Here is a 14,547-nt window from a genome sequence, read left to right as displayed (position 1 = left end):
GAACACACATACACACACACAAGGCTTTAAGCTGGACATGGTGGCACTCAAGAGGCTGATGTGGAAGGAGAATCTGGAGTCTGATGCCAACTTAGACTACATAGTAAGTCCCAGGCCAGCCTAGGCTATAGCAAAATCCATGCTTCAAAAAAAAAAAAATCTAGAAAACATGTTTATAGATCTATGTATGGGTTTGGTTGAATAGAATTAAAAGCACTATTATAGCTGCTTAAAAGTTTATTATTTCAAAGAACTATAATTATCAATCCTCATAACAGAAAACAGACATAAATATGTTTACAACAAAATTATGATTAAATAAATTAACTGGCCAACAAGTTAATTATTCTCGATGTTCTTGAGTTCAGTTATTATTTGCTCTCTTTAGTAAGCATGTACTTTGTTTAAAAAGTTTAATTTCCCTTTCTAAGGTCATCCTGGGGGTTTATATTTTTGTTTTATATATAGCTAACCTCTATTACATTTCACAAAACTTTAAAATGATTTAAGTTGCAATTGTATAAAAATAGCTTCTCCAATTCTCTGTCGAATGATTATGTGTCTCATTTCTACCATTTTAGGTCTCCATCATTAACTCCACAGACATGACCTTCATTCAGAATTTCACTGGTGAGCAGGTAAACACCTTTTGGTTGTTGTTGTTGAATTATTGTTGTTATTGTCTCGAGACAGGGTTTCACTGTATCCCAAGCTAGCCTGGAACTCACTATATGTCCCAAGCTGCTCTTGAACTCATGGAAATCTCTTGCCTTGCTTTCCCCAGCACTAGGATTACAGATGTGTGCCACTATACCCAGCCGAAGGCAAAGGCATTTTAATATGAAACAGCTCATGTTAATACCATGTATCCATTCAGGAAATAAGCACATCTGAACTGTAGACACACTGGGTACAACAGTGCAGGACATGAGCAGCAGCCCTCCAGCAGCTGTGTGGGTGGAGCAAGGTGGGGTCGTTGATTCACAAACAAAGAACTTCACACGGTAACTTCAGATAATATTCAGTAAGATAAAGAAAATAAAACAGAAGTATATAATGGGTGAGGGTGTTGAGGGAGCTGGCGGGATGGGTGAGACAGTTGGGAGCCCTAAGGTTACAACAAAAGCCCAGTGACAACGAATATAAAGGCTTTCATGTAGGAATCAGCTGAGCATGTCTGAGGCTTTTGAGGGCCACAGTGGCTATAGGCAAGCAAAACTAGGTCAGAGCTGAGGATAGAGCTCTAGTCCATAACTCCCTAGATATGCCACATTCATATATAAAATTAATTAAGCTTCTTTTATTTATTTTTGTACTTGTGGTATTAGGCATAACCCAAGCCATTGCATGCATTGGGCACACACTATACCCTGACCTATATGCTCCAACCCTTGTGTTTTTTTGAGATAGCATCTTACAGTGTAGCTCAAACTGGCCTCCACCTCACGATCCTCATGGTTCTGCTTTCCACAGGCTAGGATTATAGGCATGTGTCACAGGCCCAACTTGCGCTCTGGCCTGTCAAGGAGATAAAAAGGTGGGCCTTCTAGGGAACAACTTCCTGGCAGAGAGAGAATTCTGTTCTCAGAAAAAGCCCTTTTCCCCTATATGATGCATTTAAAATTGAGAGCTAATTGAGGTCATGGATGGAATGGCCCAGAGTCTTAATGGAGTGACTTAATAATTGCTAGTGATAAGTGGCAGCCTCAGGTAGAGCAGCATTGCATGCTGGGAAGTTGCTGAGAATGACTTCTTTGAGGTCAACTACCTAGAGGTCTGCAATAACATGGAGAACAGATTCCCCTGCTGACTATATATTCAAGTATGCACGTGTGCACATGTGGGTATGTGTACAGTGAGGACAGTAAATCAAACACATCTCTGAGCATCCAGAAATTCTTGGCCAGTGACCGAAACATCAAGAAATTCAAGCTGCAGTTCCTTTCATGTTATGGCATCAGGCCTTCCAGAAAGGAAGAATCCCAGAACATACTTGGTATGTAGGACTCTCATAGCCACTGAGTTTGCACAGATAACAGACCATAATGCCCAAAGACTGCTGAGCAGAACAGTCTTGTTCTACTGCATGTGCTGTTCACTGTGCTTAATGGCAAATGGCCAGAACCTCCTTCCCTCTCAGAGGAGGCCGGCTGCTCTCAGGATCTACCCTATTGGCCAGAGCAGCCTCTCTGCCTCAGTATAACTGAAGCCATCCCATGGGCCCAACATTATATGGAGCCCTGACACACTATTGGATTTTGGTCCCTTCCTTATAGAAAGTAGATATTGCTCCCTGTCCTCTGTTTTTAGCTGAGGCCCTCTTGAGAATGGGTCAACAGCCTGAAAATAGGATGCTATTCCCCTTCTGACCAACTGTGGTCTGAGGCTTGTGTTCTCCTGGTGTTGTGACCTGGTGAAATTTACCACCTCAAGCGCCGAAGGTAATCTTGCCGTCGATGAGAGCCATGTCAAGAAAATCTATAAGCGAGGTTTTCAAAGAAACAGAAAGTGATTCTCATATCTTGTTGTCAAAGTTTGAGGTGCCAGTCTACTGTTACTGTGAGCTTTTCAATGAGGAATTTCTTATCTCTCATGGCATGCTGGTGGAAGGTATGTAGAAATGAGGCCGGCACGACTGGGAAGGTAGATGGGTTGGTAAGTTTTTAACAGCTCTTTCTAAGGGATTTGAAGTCATCGTAATGGCTTTTACTTTGGTCCACGCATGGCTCAGGCATTGCAGAGAGGAGAGAGCACAAAACAACCCCAAATCTACCTTCTATAGAATGGATTTTCTAGACAATTGTATTTCGATAGAATTAGTACATGATGGGAGATTAGGTCAACTAAAACAGCAGACTGAAGACTAAAGAAACAAAATAGGGTCTGGGGCAGTTAGTATACAGCTTGTCACACAAGCATGAGCACTATAGTTCCAATCCCCAACAGCTATGTAAAAATCCAGGTGCAGTAGTACATGGCTGTAATCCCAGATCTGGGGCTACAGAGACAAATGCACCCATGGAGCTTGCAGACCAGACAGCCTGGCTGAATTGGCAAGCTCTCAGTTCAGTGAGAGATTGTCTCAAAAACATGCACCTGCACACACACACACAAGAACACGTAGACACACACATAACACAGTGAAACAAAATTGACAAGCCGAAATAATGAACCAGTGCTGAAAAGATTATTATAAATTGTAAAAAACACACATTAAAAACCAAAAAACAATTGAGAGAAAAAATGTGGAAGATAGTGCTGTAGTAATTCCACTCATGGAAACGATTTAGGAGACACCGAATATGAGCTCAATAAAAATTACTAAATTGTGGATTTTCATAAAATTAAATTTCTTTTATGCTTTAATAAATAGAGACTATAATGTGTCCTTAACACTTCTGTCATTGTACTTACGAGTATCATCTTTTGTTTCACCATTTGGAAATGAAAGGCTAAGACAGGGCTGGATGGTGGACCATCTGCAAATGCCCTCAGAGGACACTTCAGGGAGAGGTGGAATGGGGTTTATTCTGTGGGATTCAAGATGGCAGAACCACGTACGCAAAGTGCCAGCAGTAATGGAAGAACCACCAGTAGAAAAGAACATTCTAATAGTTGTGTCCACAAATTGAATGGGGTGATTGTCAAACAAATCCAGAGGATGTACAAGCACATGTCAGGGTTATTATGGGGGAAATTATTCATTGGGTCATGAAGTTAGGCTAAATGACTAGAACATTGGAGCGAGTCTATGGATTTCAGTGCAAAAATGTGCCACAATGAGATTCATCATTCATGAATAATCAAGAACTGATTTTAAAAAGGCTTTCTGAACACAGAATATGTTATTGTATTGCAGATGGCATCTTATTTCGGATATACTGTTGTAGTATCAGATGTTAACAATGACGGGTAAGTGTACATGAACTTCCTCCCTTACTGTATGTTCTGTTCATCCACAAAGACGTTATATATTTCCTTCAGAAAATACATCCTTCCATACTTCCTGAACAGGATAGAGGCCCTCTTGTTTTAGCTTTTTGGTTCATGACAAGAGGGTACATCTAATAAAGAATTCTGTCATCTTATTTTATGTCTTTGCTGAGATTTTCCACATCTGCCACTTCTAAAAGAGGACTATTTTATTTCATTTTACTCTAACATTATTTAGCAAATTGTCATTGGCCATTCAAAATTTTTAGCCAGAGAGGAGTTGCTCAAAAGTCTCTTTTTGTTCCTAGAGGTTCCCCTCCATGTGCTACAGTCATGAAGCACTTTGTACATCAATGGATTTTTTTCTTCTTGACATTGCCTTAGCCAACATATCAGTAAAATCCATGGAGACTAAGAAATAATTTTATTTTTCAAATTATAGCAGTAAACTATAGTTGAGCTTGAACCAAACACTACTACTTAATGGTGGGTGTGTTTAAGTTGCTATTTCAAAATTAGATTATTACACATCCCCTTTGTTTCACTCAAAACACTTGACATAATTGACAAAATCATTAAGAAAATGATTAGCCATGCATAGTGGTGAGTGCAGGTCTATAATAGCACTTCTGAGACTGAAGCTGAATCGTGTGTTCAAAGCTAGACTGGGGTATACAACAAAATGAAACATGGAAGAGGCGGGAGAGAGAGAAGGAAGGAGAGAGGAAGAAAATCTTTAATTTGAGATGTACATCAGAGCATCTACTGTATAGGGCATCTTTCTTGGAACCTAGAGCACTGCACAAAGGTACATAAAACAGATAGATCTCTGCTCTGACAGAGCTTAATTTTTTTTGCACAAAGCAAGTATCTAAAGGATCCTTGCCATATTTCAGGATTAGGACCAATCACTTTATATGTCTTTGATAGCTATTTTCTCTTACATTTGAAAACATTTACACATTATGGTAGACACATGAATGGAGATCACTGAATAGCTTCTGTCACTTATGGAGGACATTTTCACTATTATCCTTTCATTCAACATGTTCCTTGAGTGTCTGCTATGCGTTGTGCATTGGTTGTGGGTGCTGTGCTGCAGCAGAGAAATCCCTAACTGCAGAAGTTATATTGGACCTGGGGAGGTGGGAGTTACAGCCAAAAATTAATAGGTCAAGCAGAAAGGCAGCATGCTCGGAGGTAAGTTTTATGCAGACGAGAACAAAAGAACTGAAAGTAAATTGGATTTCCTTAGTAGGTAGGTGAATAAATAAATGGTGTCACATCCAGAAAATGAACTTTTATTATTTTTTAAAGTGAGCTGTCAAGTCAGAAAAAGAAATATGAGAATCCTGAACACACATAACTAAGTGAAAGAAGCCAGTCTGGAAGGCTGTGTCCTATGGTTCCGATTCTGTGACATTCCAAGAGTGGCAAAGCCATGCAAACCGTAAAAAGATCTGTGCCAGCCTGGGGTCCTAGGAGAGAGAAGAAGGGATGACTGGGTGGAGCTCAGGGGGACTCTAGGCTGAGGAGCCCATTGTTACTAGTTTGGGAAATCCCACAGAATATGTAGCAACAGGAGTGAGTTCCCTGTAAACCGTGTACCTTGATAATGATTTCTGAACGATGGTTAACCGAGTGAGGTAAACATTCTTCTATTATAAGGAGACATGAGGGAGGTGGCTATCTGCCAGGGGGTAATAAAAGATTTTGGCCCTTTCTGCACAAATTTACTTTGAATCTGAAACTGATCTATGAAGTGAATTCTGCCGATTATAGATTTTAGAGGCAAACAGAAGTGAGGAGAAGGGTTATTGGAAGGGATGCAGTTTTAAACTGTGTGCGTGGGAAAGGCCTCTGTGATAACAGGAAGGATAGGGCCTTAGCGGGTGAATAAAGAAGCTGTGATAGGGGAAGACAACTGTCTTCCTCTACCAAACTCAAAAGAGCAAATTCCCAGAGGTAGGATCAGCAGAGTCACAAAGAGGTAAAGTCCAAGAGAGGCATCGGGGGGCACTCCCAGAGGTGCATGTGCTCTGCACGTGCTCCATAAGGCAGGGTGGAGGCTTCCAAAGCAAGTAGGCATGCTATATATTTGAAGGTCTGGTTGAGTACCAGTCTTATCCTGGAAGCAGTTAAAATGAAATTGCCTTCATTCAGCTGGCTGAGTTGTGAACATAAAGAGACCATCAGTCAGGATTCCCAACATGATGAACATGATGGACTGTAATCATGATGAAATGCAGAAAAAAGATAGCTAAAAAAGAACTTAAAGCTAAAACATGGCATGGCTTCAAGCTCTAGTGAACCCATTCTGTAGTGACAGCAATTCCATGGGCACCTCGACGTGCAGGGCCACATTTCTCTCTTTGAGTCACCTGAGTGGAACGGCTGTCTTCTCTCCATGGGCCTTCCCTCCGGCCACACCCATGAATAATTCTGTAACTTTTCCCATGAACTTCATGTATCTTTCTGGAGGCCACACTCTCCTCTCAGGAATCATCCTCAGTTTAGACCATAACAAAATTTTGTAACGGTATTTTATAGTACACGTTTTTGCCATAGAAAGAAAAAACTCCTGTGAGGAAAGGACTCACTGGTTTCTTGTTGGTCAAAACAACAAAATAACAAATAACAAATGCAGGAATTTTCAAGTAATTGAACCAAGCCTTTATTGAGTCTTAAAACTGCTGTGTGCACTATTTCTTTTTTTAATTAAATAGTATGGTTTGACTTGATGAAATCACTAAGGAATAGGTTCATGAACTTAGTACCTTCTTACAGATAAAGGGTGTGTAGATTGTCAGTGTGGTGATAATCTGCTGCTTTAAATTAGATACTATGAAATCCAAGGTCCTATAATGAATGAATATACTCTAAAGGCAAATGATATTGATCAAAGACAGATCCCATAATAATCTATACAACTCAACCTATACAGTAACAGTAGTGTAGATAGTTCATCTACAGAGCTAAGAAAATCACTTGGCTACCTGATCGCTCATGTTCCAGAAACAGGGCCATGCTTGTCTTTCACATACACACAGACACACAGACACACACACGCACACACACACACTCTTTTGTGACTGAACCAGACTTTCTGAACCAAAAGATTTTCAAGCACTACTGCACTGTGAGGCTAGCTAACAAAGACTCTTTGACAACATGTATATTCATCTGCCACAAAACAAAATCAAAGTCTTTACCAATACTCAAAAATCTAAACATCAGGAAAGAAAAGCAAGTATCATTAAGTAACGTTAACAAATAAGAAAACAATTGGTATTAATTTTCCCATAAGTATTTACGTATTTATTTCATAGTTTTAAAAATTGGTGCTGGAGAGATGGCTCAGCAGTTAAGAGCATTAACTGCTCTTGCAGAGGACCCAGGTTCTGTTCCCAGCACCTGCATGACAGCTACAAACCGTCCTTAACTCTAGTTCCAGGGGAATCTGAAGCCCTCTTCTGACCTCCGTGGCATTGCACGACCCTCGTAAACTCACATACATTCAGGCAACACACTCATGCATGTAAAATAAAAATAATAAATAAATATTTTTTTTAAATTAAAAAGAATTGAAAATTTAAACAAAATTATTTTATGTATATGAGTGTTTTGCTTGCATGTATGTAAGTGTACCACATGTATGTAAATGCGCCACATTCAAGCAGTGCACGCTGAGGTCAGAAGAGGGTGTCAGATCCCCTGGAACTGGAGACAGGTTTTAGCTACAATGTGGGAATTGAACCCAGGTCCTCTGAAAGAGCAGCCGGTGCTCTTAATTGCTGGGCCGTCTCTCCAGCCCCTATTTATTTATTTTTGAAGTAGTTTTTTTGCTATGTAACCCAAGCTTGCCTTGAATTAAGAATCCTCTGTCCCATCTTTCCTAGTGCTGAACTTACCAGAGTAAACGACCACGCTCTAATAATTTTATTAAGATAAAATCTCCCAGTATTATGAATAGCCTCAAAACATTTTGACCGTACAATTAAGCACATGCTGTTTAGTGGAGGATATTGTCAGATCTGTAATGGTTTTGAAACGATGGTGTAAATAGACTGGCAAAATTAACTACAGTTTAGGTATCTGGAGGCAGCCAGTGCTACAAACTCTGTGAATGTAAACTTTCTGGACAAACTTGTTAACAACAAATGGAGGTAGTATTTTTTTATTATTATTATATGGCTAAGCAAGAAAACCTGTTTGACTTTTTCCTTCTAATTTTTGAACTGTGTAGTATAGTGTTCATACTGTTTTAGAAACTCATAGAATTTCAACTGAACACACTGGACATTTCCACACCATTGTTTCTAACTTCTCTGGGGCAAAAGGAAATAATTTTAAACAGACTCTGCAGTTGGTTAAATTGAGAACATTTTGGAGAAAAACTTTCTGTAAGGGAACACCTTTGAGTGACTGTGATTTTAAGCTAGATTTAGTCCAAGTTTTTTCATTCATACCAGATAATCATAATTCAGGTAGAAATCAAGAAAATTAAAACAAGAAAGTGCTATAAGATTCATTTCTTTAACACAACTAGTTAAATTACTTTTGTTCTTGCCAATCACAAACCAGTTAAGTTGACTAGATATCAACTCCGCAGTCTACTATTCTGGATTCTTCTAAGAAGTAACTATGTTCTGAATATTAATAATGGACATTACCACGCAAGATGGACTTCTGGGAAAAAGTTCATGTATAAAATCAACCTGTTAATGATGCCACTTGGCTGCAGGAATTGAATTCAGATTATTCACATTTGATGTTCCATTCATGGATTTTCTCACACTTTACCACAAATAGTAACTATTTGTAATGTTCTGTCTCCAATGTCCTGTGAAGGGTGAGATGATGAACCTTGCATCATTATTAGGTCATTAGAGTGGATTTAGACACAAAGGAGAGACCAATAAAACCTACTTGCTGCACAGCGAGTGCAAGTAAAGTAAAACATAAGACATTTCAGATGAAGCTGATGTGTGCATCCTATTTTCATGAACTCCCTTTATATGATAACCTAGATCTCGTCCACACCACCAACAAAATCTAAGCATAGAAAATAGATTTTAGTGAAATCCCATCATCTGCTTTCTCAGTTATTGCTTTCAGCTTTAGATTTAAGCATATCAAAAAACCTCTTCAACAAATATTCTTTTTTAAAAAATATTTATTATTTTTTATTTTATGTGTTTGAGTGTATTGCCTGCATGTATGTGAGTGCACCCGTGTCATGCAATGCTGTGGAGGTCAGAAGAGGGCCTTGAATTCCCCTGGAACTAGAGTTAAGAATGGTTCTTAGCTGCCATGTGGGTGCTGGGAATCAAACCCAGGTCCTCTGCAAGAGCAGTCAGTGCTCTTAACCACTGAGCCATCTCTCCAGCCCCTCAACATATATTCTTTTAGAGTATATCCAGGCCTGTCATATACCACTACTTATCAGAAAATCCAAAAAAAGTCATCTTTACTAATGAGTACTTAAAATTGTTTAACTTGAATTGAGTATACTCAAAGGGAATTTAGCCAGGCATGGTGGCACACTCATAATTACAACACTCGGGAGGCTAGGACAGGAGGATCATGAGTTCAAGGTCAGATTTTTCTACATAGCAAGACACATATCATCTGTTGCAATGGTTTACTGACCAATGTGTGTCCATGGTCCAATATAATAAAGACATTTCCCAGATGGGCATGTAGCTCATTTGGTAGAGTGCTGCCCTAGCTTGCACAAAGTCCTGGTTGAAACCACAGCATCACATAAAACCAGGAATGGTAGCACACACCTGTAATCCCAGCCCTTGGGAGGCTGCAGCAGGAAGATCAGAAATTCAAGGTCATCCTTGGCAGTGTGGCAAGTTCAAGACCAGTCTGGGCTACATGAGATCCTGTCTTAAAAAGAAAGAAAGAAGGAAAGGTGTCACACCCCACTACACATTCACGCAATTGGAAAATAAAGATATTATAAAATAATATCTTCTACTCACTCTGTATAATATATTTGCTCTGATTTCTATATTGTGCTCTATTTTATTCAAAACTATTGGTGGAGACCCACTACGTTGATTTCATAATCCTCTACTGGGTTGCAAATCAAGATTTTTAAACACCAGCCTAAACAATCTTCTAAATAGTGATCAAATGGTACTACTAATATTTATATTAGCTGCCAAATATTCTATGAAGCACATTGTACCAACTGAATCTGAGACAGTTACTATCTCTTAACTCTACGAGGGCATAATATAAATTAAGAACAAATGCTTCTTTCTCTTTGGGGCATTTAGAGAATTTTAGAGACATACTTAAGCATCTAGGGAAACATTTCTAGGAAGACAAATCGACATTGTCACATTTCTTTGGAATTCAAGAATTCTATGGATGTGCTCATTTTTCACAAAGCTAATATTTCCCACTTCTAGAAACCCAGTGTTTGCAAGGAGAAAGAACTGAGCCAATCGTGTCCACCCTGATTATAGTCACATCCACAGGGACCAGTGTCTTCGTTCTATCTCTGTAAAATGGGAAATTGACTCTGTTCAGTTTCTACAATGGAGAACTAGTGACTTTGGATGTCTTATTTTAAGGCTGCAAGACAGCCACACACACAAGTAGGAGGTTAACAGTGTGACTTCATACTGACAGTGGTGATGACAGAAAGAGAGCCGACCAGCACAAGGCCAGGGCCTGGAGGAGCACAGCTCTCCTCTTCATCCAGGGCACAGCAAGACAGAAAATACGATTTTTTTAATTTTGATTTTCTATAAATGTATTTAGGACTTAAAAAAAAAATTCTTAAATTTGCATGTGAGCTTGTAATCCTGGTACTTGGGAGTCTAAGGCAGAATCACGAATTTGAGGCCAACTTGAGCTACAAAGTGAGACTGCCTACAAAAAAGAAAGAACGAAAGTGATAAATGGAGAAACAGAGGGATGGAAGGAGGCAGTGAGAGAGAGAGAGAGATTTTAACCTAAGTTTACTAATCCAAGTTATGTTTGGAATCTAAAACCGAAATAACAGCCGTTCCTGAGATCCGCGCCTCAGCCTCCCACTTCCTTCTTACAGTTTGGTTGGTCACTGGAAGCAGCTCACAGTGTGGTTCCGTATGTCGTGTCTCCTCCTGTGGACAGACAAGGGAGCGCCTGCTCTCAGAGGAGCGCAAGGCTCCAGACTACTAGAGAGTTTCTTTCTACTTGTTTCGGGCTCCTGTAAAGTGAGAAACAAGGACAAATGAATTTCGTTTTTTTAACATGAATTCTCTTTGCATTGGAAATAATGTGAAATATTGCGTATTCTCTCCACCACCCAGTCCAGACCCTCCGTAATACTAAATGCCACTGTGTAGTGGTGTGTGTGTGTCTGTGTGCAACAGAGAGAGAGAGAGAGAGAGAGAGAGAGAGAGAGAGAGAGAGATTGTCAATGGTATATCCATACACTCTTCACTGTGAAACAGCTACTTACTGAAGTGCTAGGTTTACAGCTATATCAATATGATACCAAATTTATATTTTTCTCATTTCATCTGGACTCAGTTTATTTCTCCAATTACCTTTATTTTCACTCTTGTTCATAATTTTATTTAATTTGCAGAATTGAGCAGGAAGCATGGCGTCGTCCTGTTTCTTGCATCAGTGTAGTGCAGTTTTTACAACGGAAGAAGCACATTGAGGAAGCACAGTTTATGTTATGATTCTGTGGTTCTTGACAAGAGTGTGTCACACGTATCCATCATTACAGTGTCAGCTGCACTACGTCACAGTGTCCCCAGCATCTCCTCGTCACCCCTTTCCCTCTCCAGCCCAGCAGCCCATGTTTTTCCTGGTTTCTCTAGTTCTCCTTTTCCTATCACCTAGTTGGAACCATGCGGTATTGGCCTTTTCAGATTGGCTTCTTCCATTCAGCAATATTTTTTCCATATCTTCACATAGCTTGATAGCCTGTTCCTTTTCACTGTTAAATAGTACTCCCTTGTATGATGTAACAGAGTCTGTTTGTCCATGCTAGTGGACATCTGGCCATAGTAGAGGGCATCTTGCTTGCTTCTAAGCTTTAGCAGTTATGCTGCAGGGTTTTGTGTGGGTGTAAGTTTTAAACTCATTTGGGCAACTACAAAGGAGCACACACGAGATCATATGGAAAACCTGTGCTTAGCTCTCTAGGAACTGCTGGACCACTTCCAAAGTAGCTGCAATTTGCATTCCCATCACCAGCACTAAATGAGTACCCTTGTTGTTCTGCGTCCTTGCTAACTTTTAGTGCTAGCAGCATTTTGGATTTTAGCCAGTCCGTGAGATTTGCAGCAGCATGGCATTATTATTTGAATTTTCAGTTCCTAATGACATGATATTGTCTTGCCATGTGCTTGTTCACATGTGTATCTTTCTTTGATGAGGTGTCTATTGAGAGCTTTTGCCCAATTTTAATTGTTTTTGCTGTCATTCTTATTACATAAATATAGTTACAACACAATATATAATATTATATAATACTGCATATGACTCTATATTATTTATTATTATTATTATTATTATTATTTCAATTACTGGGTCCTAAGAATTGCTTGTGTTTTCTAATTAAACATGCTGGAATGCTTCTAGCATGGATCGCTCTTGGAACACTTGATGTTCCCTGATGCTACTCAGGAGCACTGGCTTTGGCTCACAACATAGCAATCTGGAAAGCTCACCTCTAGATTTGCCCATAAAGTCCCACCCAGATTCAGTGTCATCTCCCCTAGGAGCCTCCCTTAATTCTCTCCAAACTCCCAGCCTCTCCTCTGTTTGTGATCGCAGCATTAATTTGGGTTGTTTAATTTTTATCAGCCTGCCTTGTTTGTAATTAATGCGTAATAAGTTTACCTCACTTGTAAGTTCTGAATTTTGAGTTGATCTGATAGTCATCACTGTATTCTTCAAGTCATTGATCACAGTCTTAAACCTAGTAGGTACACAAGATTTATTTTAACTCAGATAAGAAACAGAAAGTAGACCACCACCAGAGGCAAGGTCAGAATCAGGGAGAGAATGGGATGGGACAGCAAAGTCAGTCGAGTATCTTTTATACCAATCAAATCTTAGGAAAACTTTTGGCTCTAAAGCTGGACATGGTGGAATTTGGGAGGCTGTGATTAGAGAATCATGAGTTCAAGGCCAACCTGAGCTACCTAAGAGATTCAGTCAGAAAAGAAAGAAAGAGAGGGAAAAAGGGAGGGATGGAGATACATAGGGAGGGAGGGAGGGATGGAAGGAGGGAGCGTAAAAGGCAGGATGAAAGAAGGGAGGGAGAGAAAGAGGGGAGGGGAAGGGAAAGGAGAAAAAAGGAATGGAACAGGCAGAGAGGAGAAGAAAGGAAGAGGAGGAGGGAAGGGGAGAGGAGGGGAAGGAAGGAAGACAGTATCTGGCTCTCCATAACTATTCCGACCTCACTCTTACTTTTTTTATACCAATGATATTAGAGATACATCATATATTAATTACATATTACTAATAATAGATCAATATGATTTGGTGTTATTGCATACTATATAGCATTAATATACTTGCTGTATTTGTATTTTACTGTGACTAGTAATAAAATAATGATATGTAACTAAATCATGTGAATGAAAATATTTTGGTAATTAGGTAACTTGGCAAAGTTCAGCATCAATATTTATAGATATAAGAGTCAAAAGTGAATTTGTATTTTAGCTCAAGTGACCTTTCATATCATTGTATCTGCAAAGATAAGCTTACCTTCAGACAAACTTGAGCGGAGATCATTAATGGGGGTCAAATTATACCTTTTGGTTGGTACATATTTTCTCTTTTTTAAATTATTTACTTAATAACCACATGATTAGAAGGAGAAGGAACATTCATTACAACAGCATTGACATATTCAATAAGAATTTCCAAAGCAAAGATACATCTCTTTCAAAATTGGCTGTAAAGTTTTAGGTTTACAGTTGAATTAATACAGTTATACAATATTGTACTCGGTATAAACCCTATAATACATAAAATTGAATGAGGTTTTAACTTTAAAAAGATCTCCATTCCATTTTAAAAAATACTGTTTCATACAGAAAAACTCATTTTTAATGCAATTGACATTAAGATGTTTGCACATGCATTATGTGTCTTTAATCTCTATATATCTGATTATTACTAGTCACAGTCATTACACTTGAGATCCTTGGCATCTGAGCATGGATATAAAGTCATCAGGTACATTTCAATGGTAATGTTCTTCACCTCTACTAATTAACATGAAGCAAATTTTTATGCTTCATCCTCAAATGTAATTCATTTTTTATTTACTGATTTTTGAGTGTGTGTGCATTTCATACAGAACACCCCAAACAATCCTATTCATCTATATACCCACATCCCAAATGGCACCCTCCCATAGCCCCACCACCACTGGAGCACATATGCTCTGACATCCCTGTTACTGCCCACTGTGTTATCAATCCCCCCAGCCGTTCCCTAGTGCAAGTCCATCTGCTGAGTCTAGTCAGCCTATCTAGAGTTCCTGGTTTTAGGAAGATCAGCTCTTTCTCATCTAGCAGCAAGCTGTTGCCAATATTCCTTTAGATAAGATTGGGGTCTGCTGTTCATTTTCCC

The 14,547-nt window shown here is 39.2% G+C and overlaps 1 protein-coding gene across 1 annotated transcript in view; it reads left to right on the top strand.

Moving 5' to 3' along the window:
• Itga8 (integrin subunit alpha 8) overlaps positions 1-14,547 on the top strand; it is a 215,974-nt gene that overhangs the window by 60,470 nt on the left and 140,957 nt on the right. Inside the window, exons 10-11 of the mRNA XM_008833886.3 lie at positions 582-638; positions 3,860-3,912. Coding sequence (XP_008832108.1) covers positions 582-638; positions 3,860-3,912 — 110 coding nt within the window. The remainder of the gene's footprint in view (positions 1-581; positions 639-3,859; positions 3,913-14,547) is intronic.

This window comes from Nannospalax galili, unplaced genomic scaffold (genome assembly GCF_000622305.1).
Source record: "Nannospalax galili isolate Female #2095 unplaced genomic scaffold, S.galili_v1.0 scaffold976, whole genome shotgun sequence".
Taxonomy (NCBI): domain Eukaryota; kingdom Metazoa; phylum Chordata; class Mammalia; order Rodentia; family Spalacidae; genus Nannospalax; species Nannospalax galili.
This window is presented reverse-complemented; position numbering and strand designations above follow the sequence as displayed.